Source organism: Hakea prostrata, chromosome 4, assembly GCF_041222555.1.
Source record: "Hakea prostrata isolate BN-2017 chromosome 4, UWA_Hpros_2, whole genome shotgun sequence".
Taxonomy (NCBI): Eukaryota; Viridiplantae; Streptophyta; class Magnoliopsida; order Proteales; family Proteaceae; genus Hakea; species Hakea prostrata.
Genome location: NC_142603.1, coordinates 15,303,431 through 15,328,763, shown reverse-complemented (window position 1 = coordinate 15,328,763; position 25,333 = coordinate 15,303,431). Strand labels below are relative to the sequence as shown.

Genomic DNA, 25,333 nt, shown 5'->3' with positions numbered 1-25,333 from the left:
TTTAGAAATCTACACTAATTCAACTTAGCCCTACTGGCTCGATAGGGATGGAGACTTCTCTCTCACCCTTCCTCTCTTTGTGCAATAACTACTAAGGCCAAGTACTTTCCTTAATCATCTTTTCTTATGGCCTCAATGCTCAGGGATACTTCATGGGGTTGGAGGAGTATCATGGCTGGCAGAAATGTCTTAAAACTGGGGCTCCATAGGAGAGTGGGTAATGGAAGGGATACTTATATCTATTTAGATCCCCAGATACTTGGGTATACACACCTTGCTTACTAAAATTCTCTAATTGGCCCTCAATATGCTTATGAAGTAGTGAACAGGCAATCCAAGACATGGAACTTATCTTTGTTGATAGACTGGTCTTCCCCCCATGAGAGGCTAGACATTTTAACTCTTTCAATTCTGTCCCAGCATATAAGGGATTAATGGTTTTGGAAGGGCTCGAAATCTGGGATCCAAACATTTCGGTTAAATCAACCTATTACATTCAGTCTTCTTCTGGGATTCCGAGACCTTCTCATTCACCCTCCCCTTTAATCTATAACATAAAAAATCTCCCCGAAATTAAAGATATGATTTGGAGATCAATCCAAGATGGATTGGCTACTAATAAAAACCTCTTTCTTAGGAACAATGTGCTTTCCCCTATATGTTTTATATGCATTAATCTGTTTTGCATATATTATCACTATGAACAACATCATCTTGCTGGAAAACCTCTATTTAGGGGATTGATACTAGGGAATTCACTGGGAAAACTATTCAAGATTGGGTGGATTTCGTCTCTTCTAAATTCAGCAATTCCAATCAAATGGAATGGATTCACTCTATATGGGGTGCATTGGATGGACCACGGAATGATAGAAACGATTACAGTTTTTATGGCATTTTACCTTCTTCACATAGCTCTATGTTTAGATTGACTAGGCTATTCATTTCAAGACACTAATATATGTGATTCTTCTCAAGTGTAGGAAGTTCGAAGGGATGGGGATGGAGTTTACAACCCATGCCCTACTGAGTTGGAACGTTGCTTCAGGATTCATTGCGATGCAACTTCAAAATCAGGAAGGCGTGGATGTATCATTTGGGATCCCAGTGGCACCTTTGTGATAGCTCGTTCAGTAGCTTGTTTGGGATTTTTCTTCTTTAGCACTAGAGTGCAAGGCTATTAGCGACTCTCTTTTATTAGCTCTTTATCTTAACCTTTCTCACATTGTTGTTTATTTGAACTTTCTCTTATATTGGGCAAGTGCAGGTATTGTGAGTAATGTAATAAGTCTGAAGGCTTATTTTTAGGCAACTTATTTTTGTTATATTAGTAGAACTGGTAACGTGTTTGCTGATTTTTTAGTGGTAGGTGCTAGAAAGTTCTATTTGAGTCATGTTCGGTGGCAATCCCTACCCCTTATCTTGTACAATCAAGTCTTGATGCCTCTAGACTTGTTCTAGAGAGCCTAATATAATTCTCCATCTAAATTGTGATGCAACTTAGATTTCTAATTTTATCAAGGGTGATAATGAAGTTGTCCTTAATTTGTAATCATCAAAGGAGTCTTGTTTATGCTTATTCCAGTTGATGAGTGTAATTCTATCTTGTTTATTGAAGCTGCAACAATAAGAATTGGTTTTATCTAGGCCTCTAAAGAAAATTTTTGTAATCTCATTGTGGATTAGGACTACGAAGGTGTTGTTGATCCATTCGTGGAGATAGATGCCATAATTTGAGATATTTGTAAGCTGCCTGATCCTTTGATTAAATCAATTTTAGATTTGTTCCTAGAAGTGATAACAAGGTGGCTAACTCCTTATCTGGGTCGGGTTTTTCAGCTGAGTTTTCGAAAGTTTGATCATCATCCAACACTTGTCTTTAAAATTTTTGTAATTCGGTGGTCAATTTTTGTAACTTGTAACATTTCCACTGGTGACATTGCTATTTTTCTCTGAAAAAAGAAAAAGAAAAAAAACTATGGCCCGGAACTTGGACAGTCCCAGTGTAGAATAGACGTATTTGATATATTGATATTTCAAAATTTTATTTTTGGTAAAAACTTCGACATTTCAAAATTTTAGAATGGATTAAGGGCGTTTGGCATTCACACGCGCGAGTATAAGGAGTAAAACGACCAAACGTGTCATTTATTTTGAATCCGGACTCGAGCGCCTTTTTTTTGTTCATACGAATTAAATTTAGTTCCTCATCTGTGGCTGGCGTCATCTCCTCAAGACCTGAGACCGCGACAAGCCCTTCACCTCTCTTCTATTCCTGCTGTTCTTCACTTTCTCTGTGAAGGTCCCTCTGCAATTTCTTTGTTTGTTCGATTTATTTATTCGATATCATTTCTCAGGTAATTTCAGATATTTATCATCTTTTGCTTCCCGTATAATATGTGCATCTTATTTCTTCAATCATCCGACCAAGATTTCATTGTTCTTAGTATTTACCATTTTTTCAATATCTTCTGGTTATCGGTTACTTTCCACCTCTTATAAGGTTGATCTGTTTTTTCTATAGTCAAATTGGGATTTTTGATCCGTCCATCGGTACTTCGGACGGTAAACAGGAGCTCGAGATGGAGAATGCAGAGGGGAAGACAGTGTCAGGTGGAAACTCACACGACAAAGACTCGCAGTGTATCAGAGTTGCTGTTCATATCAGACCTCTTATTACAACTGAGCTTATGGTTGGATGTACAGATTGCATTGCGGTTGTATCAGGAGAACCGCAGGTTAGTTTTTCTTCATTAGGCAATTGATTTTTAGGTTTGATTATGGAGCTTGTAATGTATTTTATGAGTCATTATAGTCCCCATTTTGTTTTGTATTAAAAAAATAAAATAAAAAAGAAGAAAATGTCTTAAAGTTGAGGGGTGACAAAATATGTTGAGTTTGCTGATCAGAATGTTAACATTCCCAACGTTTCTTTGGTGATTTCTACCCTTAGGTGCAAATTGGATCCCATACATTTACATTTGATAACGTGTATGGAAGTACCGCCTCTCCTTCTTCTGCAATTTTTAGTGAATGTGTTACTCCATTGGTGGATGCGTTCTTCCATGGCTACAATGCCACTGTTCTTGCATATGGGCAGGTGAAATATTGTTATTATACATTCTTTCTCATCGTTTTCATTCTTTTTTACTAGTCAGTTGATTTTTTTTCCTTTCTTGTTGATGCAGACTGGTTCGGGCAAGACGTACACAATGGGGACAAATTACTCAGGGGAAGCAGCAAGTAGTGGAATTATACCAAGAGTAATGGAAACTATATTCTCGAGGGTTGAAGAAATGAAAGAAACTGTGGAATTTTTAATTAGGGTTTCATTTATTGAGGTTAGATTATGTCCAGTTCCTATTTAGGTTGGAAGTTGCCATAGTACGTCCAGATAATTGTAATATTTTTGGTCTGCAGATATTCAAAGAAGAAGTTTTTGATTTGCTTGATCCAAATTCGTTGTCTTATTCAAAGAGTGAAGGGGCTGCTCTAGTAAAGCATGCTGTTCCCGCAAGACTTCCCATTCAAATTAGAGAGACTGGAAATGGAGGGATTACACTTGCTGGTGTTATTGAAGCAGAAGTGAGAACAAAGGAAGAGATGGCATCATATCTGTCACGAGGTTCTTTGTCTCGTGCTACAGGGAGTACAAATATGAACAGCCAATCAAGGTTGGTGTTTTGTACGTAGTACTAAGTCATAGTCTAGACATTTCACTTATACTACTATTTTGTTTTCTTGTTAACTATTCTACTATTCGTTTTCTTTTCAATTATAATCTTTATCTCAATCTGCAATTATCATATTTTTATTTAAATTGATGTCTTTTATGAATTACTAGTTTTTTGGTACAAAAATAAAGCAAACTAGGTGCCTATAAGCTTGTTATTCTTGTATTGTATGACCTAAAATAGAGCTGACTGGGGGGCAAGGATCCAGTAGCCAACTGCATCTAATAGGGATAAGGATGACTTGTTACTGTTGTGTCAATAACTGGTGCCTTCATGCACTATAACCTTACGGTGTTGCAATGAGCCCAACCCTTGGGGTTAGCTTAGTTTGTTGGTCCCTTGAGCAAATAGTGCTTTTTGAAGATGAGTTGGTTCAATGTTTTGAGTTCAGCACTAAACCATAAAAGAAAAAAGAGGAAATAAAATAAAAAGGGCTATTCTGTGTTAGTTTTGTAATGCACCTAACTGTTTATGAGGTTCCATATTACAACTGGAATGTTGCGCATTTTTGGCTGCCTTAGTCCCCTGTTTTGAAGAAAAAGAAAAAGAAAAAAAAAACTTCAGCCCTCTAGAAGTGGAGAGTGATTACCCTGTGCTGATTCAGTGCATTCAGATCCCGTCTACTGCTATTCCCTTGGAGAGCAACCAGATTGATGAAGACATTTGGGTGGTTAGTGATGATTTGGGTGGAGCAGATTCTATCATATTCCAAGAGAGTCAAACCTTGTTGCCCAGGTCAGCCTCCGGTCAGAGAGCTTGGTCGTCTTCTTTTCCATGGCTATCTGATATCTGTGATTTGGGAATCCTGTGCCAGTCTTGTGGTAATAGACAGACCATTTCTTACCCACCCAAAAAAAAAAAACTGTTTATGAGGTTCTAGAAATATTACCTTATCCCCAGATCCAAGAAACATAAAGGAAACATTTGCAGAGGAAAAGCTGTTATGAAGTCAAAAAATCAATAAAATTATCGAGCACATTGTGAGATGATCTTTTTATGATTATTTGCAAGGTCATGCATATATTATGTTGTTTGGTGATTTAATATCAACTTAGGGGAGTATTCTTGGTACATTACTGTTAATTCTACCCATATTTGTTTTTCTATATGTTATGGATGTTGGTTTGTAGATTAAACTGCTTTGTTTGCTTTCCATGTGGTTGTAGCCGTTCACATGCTATATTTACAATATGCATGGAACAAAAGAGAAACACCCGATGCAGTAGTAAATTAGTAGGTGAAGATGATGACAGTGATGATATCTTATGTGCAAAGCTTCATTTAGTGGACCTTGCTGGTTCTGAACGTGCAAAAAGAACAGGAGCAGATGGGCTGCGTCTGAAAGAAGGTATTAATTAAATGGATGAATTGGAGTAATTTAAAATTTCACTATGTATTTCTACTCTGCTAAATAGTGTCACTGATATATAAATTTTTATATTTGGAACTCAGGAATTCATATTAACAAAGGTTTACTGGCTCTTGGCAATGTAATAAGTGCGCTGGGAGATGAAAAGAAGAGAAAGGAGGGAGGACATGTTCCATACCGTGATAGCAAGTTAACCAGATTGTTGCAGGCATGGGAACCAATCTATGCGTATATGTATTTATATATATTGTTTGGTTGACACTACTGGCTGGTTCAGGCTGTTGTGTTTAGTCCTTACCTTGAAAATAATTCTATCTTTTGATTATCTTTAGAAAGATGTAACTTGCTGTTGCTCCTTGTAGTGAAGTTACGACACCTAGGTATAGACACAGATAATTTTCATTTGTAACAGGTGCTTCCATTTCCATCAGTCTTATAAAAAGTGCTTCCCATCACTCACATTAGTTCTGATTAGGACAAGTGCTTCTTGGAATTCCATCTGCATTCTAAAAATTTGAAATTTATATCAGTCCTTGCTCTATCGCTAAAAATTAGGAATTTATCATTATATCAGTCCTCTCTGTCTCTCTGAGATGAAGTCTGTAGAACTGTTTTGCTGATACATCTTTGCATATTCATAATTTACACATGTTTGGTGAATAATTGGAAGTAAGTAAAGAATTTTAAAAATTGATACTTGGTGTGTTAAATTTATGTTTTTCTCTATTTGCTGGAACCTGAGATTCAGTTACTTGTAAGAACTAGAATTGATGTATTGAATTGGTTTGCAATTGATTCACCAATTGTTGCAGCAATGTATGAATTAAAACTCTAATGTGGAATGTGGAGGCATATAAATGGTACTCTGAGTTTACTGCAGTTGTAAATGGTATGGTCTTGATATTGATTGATAGCTTTGATTCACAGGATTCTCTGGGTGGAAACAGCAAAACAGTCATGATTGGTTAGTTGTTTTTTAAGTTAATTTTTTTTATACCGGCATCATTAATTAGAATTTGTTACCAATTGTTAATAATTTGTTTTCAATTTTTGGGTGAATAAAATAACCATTAGCAAAACCCTAGAAGGGGGAATGGCAACTGGGGGGGGGTTTACAAGGGAGAAGTTTGGAATTAAATAATCATTTTCATGCACTTTGAGTGTAGCTTGTGTGAGTCCTGCGGACACCAATGCTGAAGAAACATTAAATACTTTGAAATATGCCAATCGAGCTCGGAATATCCAGAACAAGGCCATTGTGAGTTGTATTTTTTAATGTACAAATGCCCCCAAGTTGCTCCCTTTTCTAGTGAGTAATGAGTCTTAACTGCTTTTGTTTATGAAGATAAACCGTGACCCAGCGGCAGCTCAGATGCAAAGAATGCGCAGCCAAATTGAACAGTTGCAAGCAGAGCTTCTTTATTTCCGTGGTGAAGGTGGCACACCTTTTGAGGAACTTCAGGTATAAAATCCTTACACTAATTGTTGAAGGGATTGTCCTCTTTATGTCAATCATACCTATGAAATCAATATTTTTCAATTCCTCAGATTCTTAGGCACAAAATTTCACTACTTGAAGCAAGCAATGCAGAGTTACATAGAGAGCTTCAAGAACGCCGAGTCACTTGTGACCATCTGGCACAGCGTGCTATTGATGCTCAGGTTCGTCTGTTTTACTTCAGCATCTGGATTGTTTCTTAAGCTTCTTGAAACAAGAAATTGGTGCTTCCATAATTCACTATTCTCTTTATAGAAAGAATATGAAATGACAATTAAGTATGAAGATGGGCCTTGGTGCAAGCCTAAGGCTACTCCACTGCGGCAAAGTGGTCATGGGTTTAAGTCTAGAAACAGACTCTTTGTGACAGGTAAGGCTGTGCAACATTATGACCCTTCCCAGACCTGCACTGATGGATCCCTCATGCACTAGTTATACACCCTTAAATATTAGATTTGTCTACAGAAGAGAAAAGTTGATTCCTTTTCTCCAATTGTCTGAACTGTGAGGGACTACTGTGTTTACATACCATGAGTGCACAGAAAAAGAAAAGTTGATTCCTTTTCTCCAATGGAATGAACAGTGAAGAATTACTGTGTTTATAGACCATGATGGCATCTCTGTTTCTGTTTTTAGCATTCTATGATATCCATAACAGATTAAAAATTGTTTATGTTTATACATGCTTACTTTTGTTGATTCAGTTGTGATGCTAATTTTACGTAAATTGATACTAGGTTGAAAAAGATAAACTGATCCTTAGAATTGAATCAACTCGCGATGGGAAACCCTGGGAAAACATTGACTCCGTTGCTGGAAATCAGGTTTGTCTGAACTCTGAGCCTGCTCTTTAATTGAAACAATTAAACTGTTGATTTTTTTATTGGCAAATTTTCTGACTTTCTTTTGCAGGAGTTTGATTTAGTAAAGACATATGTGTCAAAAATTCAAGAGTTGGAAGGAGAACTTATGCGGTTGCAGAGCTTGAATAAATCTAGTCATAACAGATTTATGAATTCCCTTGATTTGGAGGATGATGTGCTACATTCAAAAAGCCCTTATCTCACTGATTTACCATCTGTTTGTGATGACAATGCCACCAGCTTTTCTGGTAAGCTCCTGCTATTACATCCTGTAGTTTTCTTTATGCCTTGGTGTCTTTTGGTTGCATGGATTGTAGGAGATTGCTAGGAGATGCCAGTTTGCTTTTATTCTTTTTACACGTTTGTAGTTAAACAATTGGAAGGTTTTCTGTTGTTCACATCATAGATTTTGAATAAGATGTAAGTGGTCTTGGTTTTAATTATATAGGTGAGATTGAGGAGGCTGAAAAGGAAATGGAACACTCTTCTCTTCAAGATAAATTAGATAAGGAACTGAGGGAACTTGACAAACGGCTTCAACAAAAGGAGGTAGACTATCACTGCTTTCTTGATGCTCAATAAAAATGAATTTAGTTTCCATCTAGAAAAGATTTTTGCATCTGGACATACTTCAAAATTGTAATAATTTGTTAACTTGATTGGTTTGTACTGAATGTAGTGTTTACTTCACACTGAAATTTCTGTGAGTTTAAAATGTTGTAAATGCACTGTTGTAGATGCAGTTTTCGACCATAGTATCGAATATATTTTTTCTTTTGCTGTTTGCACCCCCTGCCAAGAAGAAAATGTTGTGCGTGTGTTGGGAATATCTATAAATTTTATGATCAACTAATCTCTCTGCAATTCTATTCTTTTTATTTTGTATCACTTTATTTATGTAATATATGTATTTGGTTGATACTCAGTATTACTTTTTTTCCATGTTAATATAACGGTAATTTTTTCCGTTTTCTTTCCCCTTGAAAACTAATATTCTGGGGGTTCTACCCCACTAGAACATTAGACAAATAAAATGCTATATCCTCTTGTACAAGTTGAGGTAAGTTGTGCTGTTGCTTTCTGTCTCTCTTTCTAAAAGATAATAGGTTGTTCTCTAGGAGGGACTTACTCGCTCGTTTCTTGACAACCTGACTTTATCTTCAGCCTCTCTGGAAACAAATGTAAAGCTGCATATGTCTGACCCACCCTCCCTCCATCCTTGTGTCCCCAAAAATGCGAGAGTCTTGTTCACCGGGTGATTGGTCCATGTCAAGGTACCTGGGGGGTGACTGCCTCACCCTGCTTGGCCTGTTGATGCTTCTGTGCACATGCAATGACCACACTGTCCCACAGAGATCTCTCGCTGCTAAAATTTTTGAAATTTCATCAACTGACTTTTGAGCAAGGCAATTACTTATTCAATTTCATTTTCTTTTTTTGTTTTTTTATTTCCACTCAACTTATTCTCATACATAATCTTCAGCAGAGGAGAGCCGTGCTTGATGGATTCTTGGTTTATGCCTACTGGATAATGACGACAAACTTTTAGGTCATAGCCATGAGAAAATAAGTGACTTTAGAATAGAATGTGACCTCGAACAGAATAGTTCTTGAATGCATGAAATTCAATTACTCACAAGATAGGGTTTATAATAGTTTGTAACAGGGGTTGAGTCATTCGTTTGAGGGTGAACCAATGTACAGAATCTGGGGAAATTCTCTTGTATGCAGAGTGGTGCAATTGGACTGAAGCTAACCTGTGGCCAGAACACAGATGGGTATAAATTCTGGGTTTGAATTGCATCCAGGGATTCAATCCATGAAGGTTAGATAGAGATAATGGAGAAGGTTTCAGGCTTTATAGAACACAATTGAGAGAAAAATATTAAATTGCTGGTTGTTGAAAAACAAATAAAAATGAAGTACGCGCTGGTACCATTAGCAGATAATAGATTGAGTGAAGATCTGACCTTTAATATTGAATCCACAGCAGAAAACATGGACAAAAATTAGTAATTCAGTTGCAAACAAGATTCTATATATACAAGGCTGTCCGTGGAATTTCCCACACAAGCACCACAAAATTGCTGCTTTGTAGCTCCACAACTGAGTGTTTATTCAACAATATTACAACTGTATTGCCTAGTTTAGTTCACCTATTTGCGAACTAGTTGGTCTTTCTATACTCCATAATGGTTAAACTTCAGCATCTTCTAAATTTTAGACTTGAGAATCGAGTAACCTGAAAGTTGGAACCTTCTAGAGCTTCTGGAGTTTCTAGACCAGTTTCAACAGTTCTCTTGTGAAGTAGGAAATACCCTGATGATAACTCAATACTTATCCTGTCTGCCTAAACAGAAAAATAGAGAATCCTAGTGCAGAGGTTTCCTGATACTTCAAACCTTTTCTTTTGGAGGGGGTAGGGGGTGTGGAAGGGGTTGGCAAAATGTACACGACCTTAATCCCTGTTTTGCAGGAAATGCTGTTTCCAACTTCTAAACCATTACTCATAGGTTGCAATAACGCTATGGTTGTCCTAAGGCTCACAACAAGTAATCTTCTTTGGGACTCAATCCCATCATACTTGTGCGGTTTTGCTTATATTGACCCATTATAAAAAAGACACGAAAACACTCAACTCATGACCCATACAATTCTTTGGGAAATTGAATTGAGTCTAATTATGCTCCATGGATCTGACTCGCTTGATCTGGCTGCATCAATTTTTTTGTTTGTATGAGTGGAAGCGCCTATCATCTTCAGGATCCTTGTGTTTGCTTCACCCCACAGTTAACTAGAAACTGGGGTGTTGTAGTTTGTACATGATCTATTATACTAAACACAATAGAATTACTATCGATGTAGATAGATATCCATTTCTATATTACTGCCTTCTGGCGCTACAGAAAATGCTTACAGATGCAAATTTTGTTTGACACCACCATTGGAAAAGAAAGTAACTGACCAAGCAAGTTGCTTCAACTTAGAAGCAAGGCCTTTCTTATCAGAAGGAAACAAAGCCACTGAGCTAACTCGGAATCTTTGGAGCTGTGGTGGCATGAAAGTTTTATATTAACAACTTTGCTACTATTTCCACTGAATCTCATAACTGTATTAGATGTGTTAAGCTTATCAACATGGAAATATCTGCTTCAGTTTAATTGGCTATTTTGGTAGTTGGTACTGTCTGAGCTTAAATAATTGAGTAGATTTCGTAGTTGTCAAGGTGCCAAAGTGACAAGCCATCTGAGGGGGCAAACAAATCCAAAGCAACCCCAAGCAAGCTGACACCTGGACGCCTTGGCCCAAAGAAGGACCAGGACACCTAGGCGATGCCTTGACAACCTTGGTGGATTTTAATGCCTTTACATAGATTGTAACTGGAGCGGGGCCTTAAAGTAGTCATAACCATCAAATGATGCAACTCTGAGAAACTAACACCATATGCATGAAGAGAAATATACAATTTTGTGCACTCCTTTACAAATCTGTCCTCTGGAAGGCTGTTGAATCTAATCCTTTTTGGTTCCTTTCTTGCTCTTTGGTGCTTACATTGTTTAGTAATTCTCCCCTCATTATGGCATGTTAATTTTTTATTTTTTATTTTTTGAAGGCTGAAATGAAGCAGTTTGCGACGGTTGATACATCAGTTCTCAAGAATCATTTTGAGAAGAAAGTTCAGGAGTTGGAGCAAGAGAAGAGAGCCATGATGGTGATTTATTCTGATGATTGTTGTTGTTTATGTAGTACTCTTAGGATTTTGGTTTTTCTAATATTGTCTTCTGTTTGACAGAAAGAGATTGAGGAGTTACGGTCTAATCTTGCAAGCATTTCTTCTGCTTCTGATGATGGTGCTCAAAAGCTAAAGGGAGAATATCTCCAAAAATTAAATGTCCTTGAAGTTCAGGTTAGTCCCCCTACTTGGGTGTTCTTTCTAGCTTACTTCACATGTACTAGAACTGAATTTTTTAATTCAATGCAGGTCTCAGAGTTGAAGAAAAAGCAAGATGCACAATCTCAACTTTTGAGACAAAAACAAAAAAGTGATGAAGCTGCTAAACGGTTACAGGAGGAAATTCAGAGAATAAAGTCCCAAAAGGTGTTTTTTTTGGTCATGTGATGTTTGTGCTAGTGGAGGAAATAACTATTACATTATCTGAATCCCAATATGCATTATTCAGGTTCAATTGCAGCATAAGATCAAGCAGGAGTCTGAGCAGTTTAGGTCATGGAGGGCAGCACGAGAAAAGGAAGTTCTTCAGGTATTTTAAGGATTTCTCATCTTTTAATATTCATTCATATATTTCAAATGAATGCCATGAACCTTGCAGATGTATTTGGGTTTCCTTTTGGCACATCTGAACTGCCAAATCTTCTTGTGTCCCACACTCTTGGCTTTACCTTCTATTATCTGGTGGGTGGCAAATTCTTAAATAACTAAAACTAAAACACATAGAAACATACAATCCTAGTGCATACCTTAGAAATAGGCTGCTATAGTGGGCTGTGATAGAAGGAGAACTAAAAGAATAGGATGAAGGGGAATAAACTAGGAAACGGGGTAGAAAATCCATAATCTGTTCTCAAATAACATTTAGTTTCTATCTCAATTCACTCTTATCAGGACTGAATGTTACAAGCATGTATTTAAAGGTAAAAACAAATCCTAGTTGAAATATGAAACTTAAAAACAAAGTACAACTCAAAGTTTAACCCTAATTTACTCCTACGTTGGAAAACTAAAACAATTAAAAGACTGAAAATAAAAACTAAATTAGCTAATTCCAACCTTCTTGGACCAAAAGGTCTTGGACTGGTTACTGTTGGGTTTGGGCTTCCAGTCTCGCATGCTGGTCCAACCAATCAAGTGATGCTGCATTATCTCCACTCAAGCATCAGCACACATTCTGCTTGACAATGAAGCTCAAGTCCCTAATAACAATCCATAAAATTGTTCTATAGCTGGAAGTCTAATAAGAAAAGAAGACTTAAAAATCTACAAATAACCTGAAGAAATATCATGGTGTTCATATCCTCTAACATGTAAACAAAAACCAAGATAAAAACAAGAATTCCAAAAAAATGGTCCAAATGATCTCAAAGATATGGTTTTAACTCTAATGATGGACAGAGAAATATATTGCTTGGTTTCAGAACAATATAATGAATTAACAGCTAATGTGTGTGTTGTAATCTGAAGTCCAATAAGGCAAATTGGATAAGCCTTACTCTTGAAGTGGCCAAAATAGTTAGGTAGATAGGACAAAGCTGTTGATTTCTCAAAGGCTATTAGACATGTTAGAACTGAGAGTTTTCTGTTCAAAGGTGCTGAGTACATGTTCAGATAAGACCCTGATCACTTTTCTTAATTAACACAGATCTTCCGATTATAGAGTTTGGTTAGAGATACTTCTACTGATGGCTTAAAGTTTGAGTTGAGCTCAAATCCATCAATACAGATGAAGCTACTGTTAGATCTAAATAATTCTCATATATAAAATGCTTTATAGGCCTTGCTAATATTTGTTTCGTTGGGCTTGACAGGATCAACATTCATCTCTCTTAATGAAACTGTTTGAGTTCCAGTAACTTTGGGTTTATTTTCCTTCTTCTTTTCTATTCGATATTTTATTTTTAAGTATTTATAATTATTCTTGTGTATCCCGTAATCAAGAGTACAAGTCACATGTTTCTGCCTTTCGTTTACTACCTTCATTGAGAATTCATTTTCTATTCTGCGTTTATATTCTCCTTGATGCCGTTATTCTCCTTGTTATGGAAATTAAATATCTTTTCTCATAAATTGATGGTTCTTATTCTTCTTCACATGGTTCATCATCTCGGGAAGAAGCTCACTTGTGCTTTATTTTGTACTTTGAACATTAAAATCCTTGCCCTGCATTTTTGTTTGTTGTTTTTTTTTTCTTCTTTCTTTTAAGTCTAATTTTGGGTGGGTTCAGGAAAAAGTATTTGGAGTTCATCCTCTGCCTGAAAAATATTATTTCCCATGTGTTTGGCCCAGCTTTTTTGCATTAGGAATGAGCTGTGGTCAACATACCCAGTCTTCAGCCACTGTACACTTAGGCAAGATAGCTTCTGAATCAAGATGAGATATTTAACACATTCAAGTTTTGTTCCTACGAGGAGAGCGGGCTTCTTTTCCGATTTGTAGCTTCTCCCTTTTGCTTGTTTTGCAGAGGTTAGGTCGAGCATGATCTCAGATTTGAGATCAGCTCTCTTCCCTTTGCTTCTCCTCCTCTCTCTGTTCTCTCCTGAGGTTGGATGAACTAGTTCTTCCCTTTGATTCTCCTCTTTTATTTCCTCTCCTTCTGTTCTTTGGTGGAGTGGTCGAGCAAGATTGAGATCCAAACTCACTCTCTCCACTTCCCTCTTGTCTATTCTTCTCTTCCTCTTGCAGCCTCTGTCCTCTGTCCCAAAAGAAGAAAAAAAGAAAATTGAGAGTGATTGGGTCCATTTCTGGGTTCATCTGTGTTTGTTGAGGGTTCCAGTCTCGATGGCTCCTTTGACACTGGGGGAAGTCTTGAGGGGTATTGTTGCTGTTCTCTCCAAATCGGGTTCATACTCAAATACGAACTCATATCTGCTCTATATTTCTCCTCCTATCCCCCCTTTTTGTTTTTTAGCTCGGCTTCACATCGTTGAGGGTTCTTTCCTCTTTGGCCTCTCTAGTGTTGGGGGGCAAGCTTGAGAGCCACAGTTGTTGATCTCTCCGTATCAAGTTTGAACTCAAATTCAGATTCTTCTTCTCCCTTTGTTTCTCCCTCTCTTCCCTTCTTGTTTCTGGGGTTCGATTTAGTCTGTCGTGGGTTCTAGCCATTGATGGCTTCTCTGGCTCTGGGGGAAAGCCATGAGGTCTATTGTTTTTGAACTCTCCAATTAGTTTGTAGTCTAAATACTTCTCTTTGTTCTTTTTCTCAAACTTGTGATGCTACATTCCCTTGCGTCTGTGGTGCTGCTGTGTAGGTCCATGTGCTTTGTTACTAGGAAGGCTTCTTATAGCTCTGATCAATCGGGAGACTGTGTCGGTTTAGTTGGGGCCCCTTTGGTCCACTTCCATGGTTGTTTTCTAGTCTAATTGTATGGCTATGGACCACTTGTGCTGTGTAACTAGTTTGCTATTATTGTTGTCCTTAAATAGTTGCTTGGCTCAATGTCTCTTAGGTTGCTTCTTAGTTGGGCTTTGGGCCACTTTTGCTTGTGTAACTAGTTTGCTTTAATTGTTGCTCTTAGGTAGTTGCTAGGCTCAATGCCTCTTAGGTTGCTTGTTAGTTGAGGCCTTTTTCTTGCTTTGCTTGGGCTTGTCCCTTGTGCTCTTGTATTTTCCTTTATTCTCTTTGGTAATGAATTATTTAATCAACCAAAAAAAGAAGAAGTTTTGTTCCTATATTCGTTTTATGTCTTTAAGTCCACTGACAGTTTTTTGAATAAAGAAGTTTACCATACGATCATCTTTGTAACTAACTAGTTTTTTCTATCACACAAGTATTAAATATATTTTTAACTAGAAAGTTATGTCTTCCTCCATCAATTCTATATTCCTATAATTTGTTCCCAATAATCTCTCTTGTTAAGGAGTCTCATTGAGTTTCCCTCATTGGCAGCTCAAGAAAGAGGGGAGAAGGAATGAGTATGAGATGCACAAACTATTGTCTTTGAATCAGAGGCAAAAGATGGTAATGCTCATGTTCTTGCTAGTTAGTAGGGGAAAGGGGTGGGGGTGGGGGAGCAAAAAATAAAGGAAGGGAGGTCAACGGAAATGCTAAGTTTTCACAGGCAATGTATTATTGTGTAAATTTGCTTTGTACTTTTTCATGTTAGGTTTTGCAAAGGAAGACCGAAGAAGCTGCTATGGCTACAAAGCGACTTAAAGAGCTACTGGAAACTAGAAAAGCTGCTTCACGTGAAACATTTGGTAATTTGTTGTTAGTTTTCTTTGCAATAGTTGTTCAATTGTTCTTTTGTGATTTTAAATCTCTGAGTTCATGATTTTCTTCTAGGTGTTGGAAATAAGAATGGTCCTGGAATTCAGGTACAACTTCTGAATTAAGAGTGTATTTGACATTTCTATGTTCCTGAGTGTCCATTATTTGGTTGCCTGTTGGTGGTTATATTTCGAGCTTGGGTTTATGGTTGGATTGATGCAGACCTAGATTTCAATGAATGTACTCTACTATACTCGTCTGACTAACATGTATGATGTATGAATGAGAAGGCATTAATGCAGGCAATTGAACATGAGATTGAAATAACAGTACATGTACACGAAGTTCGTTCAGAATATGAGCGTCAAAAGGAAGCGTAAGTTCTCAGTTTATCAAATCTTCCCGGTTTGCTTTCTATAGCTATGCGAATTATTTTCTCTTCTATTTGTAACTTTTGAACAGTTTTAAAGGATTACTTTTAACTCAAATGTCTTTTCTTTGATTGGTTAACCTATTGCCCGGAACTCTACATGAAATTCTTAGTAGTTATCAGCAGTCCTATATCAAAAAACTTTTAGAAGGTATGGCCATGGAAATTTGTAGTTTTCATTTAATCTAGGCACCAAACATTACGAAGAACCTATCAAGATTTGCCACTTTCTCATATGATGGATTGCGCTTGACCCACCATGTGGAGCTGGCCATAGTTTGTTGGAAAGGAAGTGCTTGCATTGTGAGTGCAAAAATGTAATCAATCAGCAGCTTCACATTTTTTTCTTCATCGTATGTTGTGTTCTTAACAATAGAATGCATGCTCGTTTATTTCATTTCCACCAAGTAGCAGGAATAGTTTTCTGCCTGAATTAACTAAGCCTTCTGTTGAACATAGAAATCTTCTAAGCTTTTACAATAATGCTCTACAAAGTTGTGTTATTGAGACCTTGTACTTGGCCTTATGGATGGCTTTGCAACTGTTTGCATTTGAGAGATTGAAAATGATATGATCATAAACATTGTCTGAAGACTGAATAGGAAACCCTTGCATTTTGTATTTATTGGGCATTGTATTTTTTCTTGACTTTGTGGTTGGAGAATCCCTAAAATACACGTCTCTATGATAGTTGTCAAGGTGGCTAGGGCCTCTAGGCAACACAAGGCGTTGAAGGGCCAAGGGGTGCAGAATTGACAAGGTGCTAGGTGTTGCCTAGACACCCTAGGCATGCAGTATGTGTAATGTAGAAGGGTTCAGCTAAACATTACTCTACTCTAGGATCGTTACTAGTGCAGAATGCAATCAGTGGTAGAAAGAGATCAGAATTAGAAGGTAAACACCAGAATAGAATGCGATTGCATCATTAGTCTCTATTGTGGTTTTTGGATTGTCTCAAATCAAGCCTTCGAGAATTATCATACAACTTGTATTTGTCATGGAATATATCCGCACTTATGAGAACAAATGCGAAGAGACTTTGAAGATAAGATAAAAGAGAAAAGGGGTTGGGGATTTGGGTCTGGCTCTCACCAGTCATCCCTCACCGACCTTCGTTATTGCTCAATTTGACAAGGTGAATACTCAATGCACAAAAGCAATTTTATTAATTTTCTAAATTGTTTGCCAGGAAACTATGCATACCTTTTTTCTTTTTGATGAATAAATAAATATATTAAAGGCAAACAAGACAAATACAAGAGAGAGCAGCCTTCAAGCAGGAGGCTGAATAGGAGAACTAAGACTCCAGGAGGCAACAATGAGTTTGTTCCTTGGGGAATCAGCAACCGGGGGATGGGGAGTAGAAATAATTCTTGTAGAAACATCGAAACAGATGGTTTTCCATAACATGTCTAGGGAACGGGATTTGGAGGTCCATCGTCTAAGATTGTGCTCCCACCATAGATGGTGGATAGTGACACTAAAAACTAGCTTACCAATCCGATCACAAATGGAGGAACCTGCGAATTTTCTCAAAATCCAAGACCAATCTAGAACAAAACCCAGAGAGTGCCTTGAATGGGGCCAACTGGAGGCAAGGGCTTTCTCCCAAAGGGAACGGGAGAGGAGACAGGTGAAGAAGAGGTAGTCGAGGTCCTTTGAACCATTCCAACAAAGGGTGCCGTTTGGGCTAATTGGGATACGGCAGCTAATGAGGAATGATTGGGTGGGAAGGGCAAGGTTGAGAGCTCTCCAAAGGGTGAGAGAGTGGCGGGGAATGTGACCTTTAAACTAGACCAAGGGTGGCCAATGAACTAGGGGGGAGGGTGAGGGATCAAGTTCCAAGCTGAGGCGGTGGAAAATGATTTGGAGTGGGAGGGGAGCCAAATGGTGAGGTCATGAGGGGAGTCAAGTAGAGGGGGAAGGGAATCTCAAACTTGTGTGAGATTGGGGGGGGGGGGGGGACCAGAAGCCATTGATGGTAAAATGGGAGAGAGGGGTTGCTTTAGGGATGCGGGTCTCATAAACTATGCATACCTTACATGGAAGAGAATTAAAACTTTCAGGAAAGGGAAACAAACTAAAAATATAAACCAGGGAAAAGAAAAAAAACTTTTAAATAAAGGCTAAGCCTGCTTTCTAGATCTGGAACTAGAGTCCAGATGCTTTGTTATCAGACAACTACCAAATGTCACCGAGAATAATTCTTAAAATGGAAACAAAATATAAACTTCTAAACCTCCGCGTATAAACAAAATTTCTAGAAAGTCTATATATGATCGGTTATCGGACCCCACATGATCTTCTAGTAGCAATCACACCAATACAAAATAAGGGACTGTAACACTGATCTCGTGAACAGCATTTTGGCTTCTTTACTTGAAGGTTTCTCTTACGTCAATATGATTTTATTTGATTGGCAATGACAAAATATTACGAAGAAAAAGAATCTCTCAAAGCAGAATTGGATTACAACACGAGCTGCTGGCTCTTAAAGCCTCGGATACAAACAAAAGGATGACTGGTTCGCCTAGAACAGGAGTGGGTCGCCCAAAGGAGTAGACAAACTAAGTGAAAAGTATGTTGAAGACCAGATGCCCTAACACCATAACAATTATATGTCGCATCACATATTTTACATAATTATTTTTTGGCAATGACAATTTTACATAATTATACTTATATGCCACTTAGATTCCATATCAATGCAATGTGAAATAATTATGCTGTTATTGACCAAATATGTGAAATCAAGATATAATAATAAAAATATATGATATACTATACAAATATTGGTTGAAAATCAAAGCAATAAGCATCACCATAAAGTCCCAAAGTGTCAATAAGGCATGGTGTCGCTTAGGACCCAAGATAGAATTTGGACAACTATGACCTCTATAAAAGGAATTAACTAAAATTTATAAATATTGAACATACAGCAATATGCATAAAAATGCATATATAAGATTCAAAAAAGTGAAACATATATATCCCTGTAAATTTTTACTCAGCAGACATTATCTGACATCTCGGTTCTTCATTTCATAGCTCTCAGCAGTCAGCATAAACATTACTACAAATGTGAACCTTGTGGTGCCTTGCATGGATAAGCAGGATAGCAAGGACATCCAAGCATCACTTTAACTCAACAGCTTATTTGTGGCAATATAGAGAAGAGAAAAAGACATAAGGTGGGGGTGTGGATTGGAAGCAACACAAAAGTGATCTTTGGCTGGAAGTCAGATTTTCATGTGTTGTTAGTATGGTCAAATGTTGATACTTTTATAATGCACATGCTTGTTTCCTTTTGCATTTTCAATGTTGAATCCTTTGGGAACCAAAGATGATGTTTCTCTTGGTAGTTCGTACATGTTTTTTCACATTGTTTATTAGTGACGTTGCGTAGATGTCAATAGATGTTATAATAAGTCTCCTTTTCCAAAGAAAAATCAACCAGAAGCTTCCACACTGCCCTTATTTTTCCTTTTCTGGTAAGAAAATATTTTGGTGGATGCAGTGCCTTAGTTATCTATTCTCTGACCAGTAGAATTATTAAAAAGAAAAACATGATTTCATGAGAAGCTTTAGAGTCCCTGAAATCATGCCTCAGTGCCCACTATGATATCTTGGTTTTAGCCTTTAGGGTAATGTTATCAACAGGTTCCCTAGTACTACAAAACTCTAAATTTTCTTTCTCTCTGTTGGCTCCTATGACTGCTTCCTGATTTGGTTTCCCTTTTCTTGGTTCTGACTTGGACGGTTCTCAACCATTGAAAAAGCATAGGCTAACTGAGATGTTCACATTCAATGACCTGTCAATTTCATTTAAAAATCTGTTAGCTAAAAAGGGGCAAAGCCTCAGATCATTATGATTTTTGCCATGGCAAATCCCCCCCCCCCCCCCGCGGCACAAAAAAAAAAGGAATAAAAGAAAGAAAAAGGAAAAAAATAAAGAAAGAAAGAAAGAAACAATAGGCAAACATACTGCCCCTTTGTAATGAGATGATCTATAGTTGAGGTTATATTCAAGGCTGCTCTCTAATCAAAGGTTCTGCAATGAAGGATCCCCTTTAACCCATTTAAAACTAAAAAGAAAACTAGAGCAGTCTCCTTTTCTCCAGAGCTTAAGTATGATCCAAGTGCAAAAGGGACCAATCTCTGTGCTTATCCACCAAAAGAGATTGTCTGTTCAGTTCTCTGACAGGGCTTGGTGGTGCTTCATCTTTACATAATTTTATGCATATCTAGTTTAATAATTATAGACTTTTGCGGGCTATAAATGTTTACTTTGTCTTCATTATGTTATCAGGAGGGCTGCCATGGCAAATGAAGTGTCAAGGTTGAAGGAAGAAAGTGAAATGGTTAAACAGAAAAATGCAAGGTGAGCTATTTTGTTTGTGTGTGATGGTGTGCTTGGTCATTTATATGTATGGCATTCATATAGCTACAGAGACATTAAAGAATGATCCATTGCAGTGATTGCCTCCAAATGATGTCTCCTGGTGCAAGAAATTCAAGGATTTTTGCGCTTGAAAATATGTTGGCTACATCATCAAGCACCCTTGTGTCTATGGCGTCACAACTCTCGGAAGTAGAGGAACATGAACGTGCCTTCAACAATAGGAGCCGTTGGAATCAAGTACGGTCTGTTGCTGATGCAAAAAACGTGATGAATTATCTGTTCAACTTAGCATCCTCATCAAGGTACTGTGTACTTATAAACACATCAGTTTGGAAACAATTAACTTTTGATGTGCAACTGCAGGGGAATTTTATTCACAGTTACTTTATTTCTGTAACATCCTGTCTGCAACTTTCTAGAAATTTTATTAGTGAATCCTGTTGTTATTTGGTCATCAGTTAATTACTACTCTGTTAGTCAGAGGTATGCATTTTTTTTTCATTCTCTCTATTTTTGACTTTAGGATCTCTCAATGGCATCTGGAATAATACTATAATCATTGTCCCTGAATTTCTTAGAACCTAATAAAACAAAGAGAAAGGGTGGATTAAGGATCATTATCTAATAGAAATCTTATAATTTTTTTGAGTCCTTTGTGCCTAACTCTGTGCCCTTGATGACTTTATTAGGTGCCTTTTGCGAGACAAAGAAGTGGGCTGCAAAGAGAAGGATACTGTCATACGGGAGCTCAAGGAGAAGGTTGTCAAACTTTCTAGCCTGGTCAAACAGATGGAAGCACAAAATGCAGAACTTCTTCGTCAACAGGAAATGCAGGTCAGTGCACTTTATTGTCATAGATTTTTCTTGTATGCTTTTCTATATGCATCAAGAGTAACAAATTTTCTTTTAATGCTGATAGCTGTAAAAGATATATTATGAAAGAAAGAACCAGGGCATTATTTTTCTGCAACAGAAATATAAAAACGATTTATTTTCAATCTGTCATTCCCCTCAAACATTCTCCTCCATGTTTATGCCTGCGTATATGAACTCAATTTATATCTGTTAGTTCCCTCCTTGGATGAGCTTCTGATTGTGTTGTGCTGTATTCTGGTTTCAGGTATATTCGTTTGGTTGCTAATATTTGCTAGCCCATTTCTTTGTCTATCTTTGACTTGGTGTTTTCTATAGTAACAAGCACAGCTGGCAAGATGTCTAAATGAGCCTAGGAATTGTAGGAAGAGAAAACACCATGGCGGAAAAGCTATGGAGCACCTAGGCGATGACTTGACTGCTATGGTTACAAAATCTGAACAAATCCCAGATTTTAAAATCTGATTTCTTTCCACTACAACAATCCCCCCTTTAAAAATAAAATAAAAAAAGATACACACAGACACAAACACACAAAAAGAACAGAGTATAGCTACATAGAAGTGACACAACCATGGTTTGAAATTCCAAATCGAAAATGTGAAATCATGGTGACTTACTTTGGTTATTGCATTGGATGAAATAATATAGCATGCGCTCTAGCAGTCTTCGATGTTTTGTTACTAAGGCCTGATTTGACAGTTTACTTATTATAAGCATCCTTGAGTAAAATTTAGGAAGCTTCTTTCTAATTGTATGAATAAGTTGCTAATCAACTTTGCATTATAGTATGAGTTATAGCTTGTTAAAAGTAACAAATGTTTTTAGAACAGTCCAAATCTGTATACTATAGATTGAATGCTAGTGTTGTTTTTTGTTGATTTATGGCCAGATATCTGGATCTATCAGGAGGTTTAATATTAGCCAATGTTCTGGAAGTTTGGAGTACCTGCTTAGAGGTCACCTAGTAAACCAAAAGATTTAAAGTTGGAAGATGTGCTTTAAAAATAATGGCCAGTCTTCTTTACCGAGCTTAATCTGTGCAATAGTGGCTTAATGTGTTAATGCATTAGAAAATGTCTTACCTGGCGCGTAAGGATCCCACTGCTGCTGAGTCTGTGGATGACTGGATGTGATGCAGTTATGTTGCCTGAAAAATAGCCACAGGTGTATGCCTGTACGGATCCCTACACCTGCAACATTTAGCATCATAAAGGTGTCACTTCACCAGCACCAAAATCATTGGCATGTAGTTAGGCTAATTTTTAATTAATCCATTAATAAATTCAGTAGTTGAAGTAACAAGTCTAATGTTAGTATTCTTGTTAACAATAAACTTAATCCTATTGTGAGTTATAAATTATTGCTGAATTTGAAAGTAACCCGTTTTACTGAATGGGTGATGAGTCTAAAGGTTCAATCTGCCATTCCAGGCTGATTGTCAGATTACTGTAGATTGAGTAATGAAAGCAGTATATATTAAGTGTCTTAAATGAAATATAAGTGTAAAAATATTCTTTGTATGTTCAAGGAAACCTTGAATTTTCTTTATGATTGTTCTTTCATACCTGTTGTACATACATTTTTTCATCATTATCAAATATCGTATCCATGATAGATTAATATTTCATCTTTTAAGTTGCTAGCATTGCTGCCACTAAGGGCTTTGGGTGGTTGTTCTGAGGTAATGGGATCGAATCCTTCCTTCCCTTGTGCCCCCTTCCCCACTGCCCCCTGCCCTCACTCCCTACCTCCCCAAGGAATGTTCTGAATTTTTTGCGATTGTATTGAGTTTTTTGCTCAAATGTAGTTCATGTTTTCTTTTCCACTGTACTCCATAAATCACACATTAAGCTGACCAGTATTTTGGTTTGCACTGCAACAATCTCGAGCAGAAATTTACTTCAAAGAACACCATGGAGAATTTAATGAACTTTGGGGCCCAAAACCTGAGCACTAGGAATGGACGTGTGTACGACTTGCGCCAGGTATATTTCTCATTTTACTAGAGTAATGTGTGTCATTTATAAGAATGTTCTCTTATATCAGATATCATGCATCAAGTTATCCATCTATAATAGCAAAAGGCATACTGTAAGTCTTGCTCTCATCACGAGTTTGGTCACTGGGATCCATAAACTAAGCACTCTTATCATTTTGCTTTGCACAAGGGCCCCCGGAACTCAATTATCTTCAGCAACAACAGAGTCAACGAATTATTGGAGGACATGGACCTGTCTGAGTCGGAAGGCTCTGAAACTGAGGCCGTTGATGATGAGTGGGTAAAGTCTGTAAAAAGACCAGTTAAAAGGAGGGCATCTAGAGCTTGTCCATTAGTAGCATCCCATCCTGTAGATGTCCAAATTCCAGAAAAATTGAGCCCAGAATCCTCAAGTGGGGAAATAAGCTGTAAAATTGTGAATCCTGCCTCAGATATATGTTGCTCCTGTTCAAGAGGCTCATTGTGCAAAACTTCAAAATGTGAATGCCGGGCTGCTAGTAGCACATGTGGGGAGTCTTGTGGGTGTAAGCCAACTAAGTGCTCAAATAGAGAGGCTGGTGTAATGAACAGAGAAGTGGATGATCAACCTCTATTAGAAAGGGCTGAAGATGGCACCAACAGTGCTGCCGCTAGTGAAATTGGGAGGACTAATGTTCTTGCATCTCATGGGGCAATGCTTCTTCAGAGTGCATTATCTCTGAACCCAGTTGAGGTAAAGGAAGATCATGGGATTCAGAGGAAAGCTCTTTCTGACATTGGAAACACATTGGTATGTACTTTTATCTTTAAAATTTTTATATTTTTGTCCATGCAATCAGGAAACTTCATCCCCTCACCCCAAGTCAAAAAAAACTTGTGTCAGAAACCAGATTGGTACCGAACACAAATACAGCCCAATGATTTCAATGAAATTCTTAACAACGGAGACTCATGGCCATATTGTTGTGAGAGTTTTTAGCCAGAAAAGAGAGAAGAATTTGCACAAAAGAAATTCTATCAATGCATAGATGACTAAAGATTCATGAAAGGCAACTTATTTTGGAACACAAATCTTTTGTATTTACAACCATGAGTTTTTTTTTTAATGTTTTATATACAGATTTCCGTGTCATTATATTCTATTCAGAACTTGCAACAAAAATAATGGACTTCTGTTTCTGATTGTTTGGATGCACCTTAAGTTCTTTGTGCTTCTCTTGATCACATGCAGGCCAAGTCAAATGCACCAAAGCCTGACCGAAGAAAAAAATGGCGAAAATCAGTCATCCAGCTTGTTCCTGAGCTTCCACCTTCCAGCCTACCACAGGGCAATGAAACCTCATCAAAGCCTGAGAGCAGTATGGTGGAGCTAGAAGTTCCTTTAAAGTTACCACGTGCAATGAAGCCAGCAATGACAAATAATAATTTCTTGAGAGAGAGAAATTCCAACGAGACACATGAACCCATCGCTAACAAGGATGTAGGAATGGTTGCACCAAGAAGTCCTCAACAGGCAAGGGACTCAGAAGTTAAGGAAAACCATGGAATCTAACTGACATTAGGCATTTGTTATAATATTAAGATCCATAATTCTAAGATCATTTACTTCTAACATCCTGACATGTCACCAAGATTTTTTGGTGGATTCAGGGGAAGTGATTGTGGGATTTAAAATGTGTATCCAGTGAGGATTGATCAGTGTCTGTCAATCCTCTTGATCATGTATCTGTTTAGAAATTGAAAGGTGGCATTGATTGTTCTGTTACTCAGATGCTTTTTCTTGTTTAGAATTTCTACTGTGTCGTGGGCATGACTACTTTTGGAGTGGCGTTGAGAAAAATGTTAGCCAGCAAGGAAAAAATTTTCCTGTGGCGTGGAGGAAAAACCGCAGGAAAAATGAAAACCAGAAAAGAGAAGGGAAATATTAATGTAGTGTTGGTCATCAGTACTGGATATTAGCAGATGATGGACGAACAAGTTCATACACCAGCTTGAAGTTTGTAAGTGGGGCTTATGCACCAGTTGAGAAATAAGCAACAAATTGTCTTGGGATGGATGTGATTGACCATCATTTCTCAGCACTGAATTTTTAAGTGTATCATTAGGGGTGGATTATCCTCCAATACCTACCCTGTTCAAAACTAATTGGTTTTTCCTATTTATTTACTCTTTTTTTTCCGGAGTTCTTCATTGAATTTAGAGAAAGTTGCACTGGCACTCAAAAATGGAGGCCTTAGAGC

At 37.5% G+C, this 25,333-nt stretch overlaps 1 protein-coding gene across 1 annotated transcript; it reads left to right on the top strand.

The window, feature by feature from the left end:
• The first annotated feature begins 2,173 nt into the window (after positions 1-2,173).
• On the top strand, positions 2,174-25,050 carry LOC149018130 (kinesin-like protein KIN-4C). Its single transcript, XM_089152451.1, has 28 exons — positions 2,174-2,357; positions 2,525-2,738; positions 2,954-3,100; positions 3,189-3,341; positions 3,421-3,674; positions 4,901-5,082; positions 5,187-5,311; positions 6,031-6,067; positions 6,270-6,361; positions 6,449-6,565; positions 6,652-6,765; positions 7,339-7,425; positions 7,514-7,712; positions 7,913-8,013; positions 11,078-11,176; positions 11,258-11,371; positions 11,447-11,563; positions 11,646-11,726; positions 15,087-15,158; positions 15,304-15,397; positions 15,483-15,514; positions 15,698-15,783; positions 20,147-20,218; positions 20,314-20,541; positions 20,929-21,073; positions 23,008-23,100; positions 23,284-23,883; positions 24,325-25,050. Exons 2-28 carry the CDS (start codon positions 2,583-2,585, stop codon positions 24,643-24,645), a joined length of 3,918 nt encoding a protein of 1,305 aa, XP_089008577.1. The 5' UTR covers positions 2,174-2,357; positions 2,525-2,582; the 3' UTR covers positions 24,646-25,050.
• The last annotated feature ends 283 nt before the right edge of the window (positions 25,051-25,333 follow it).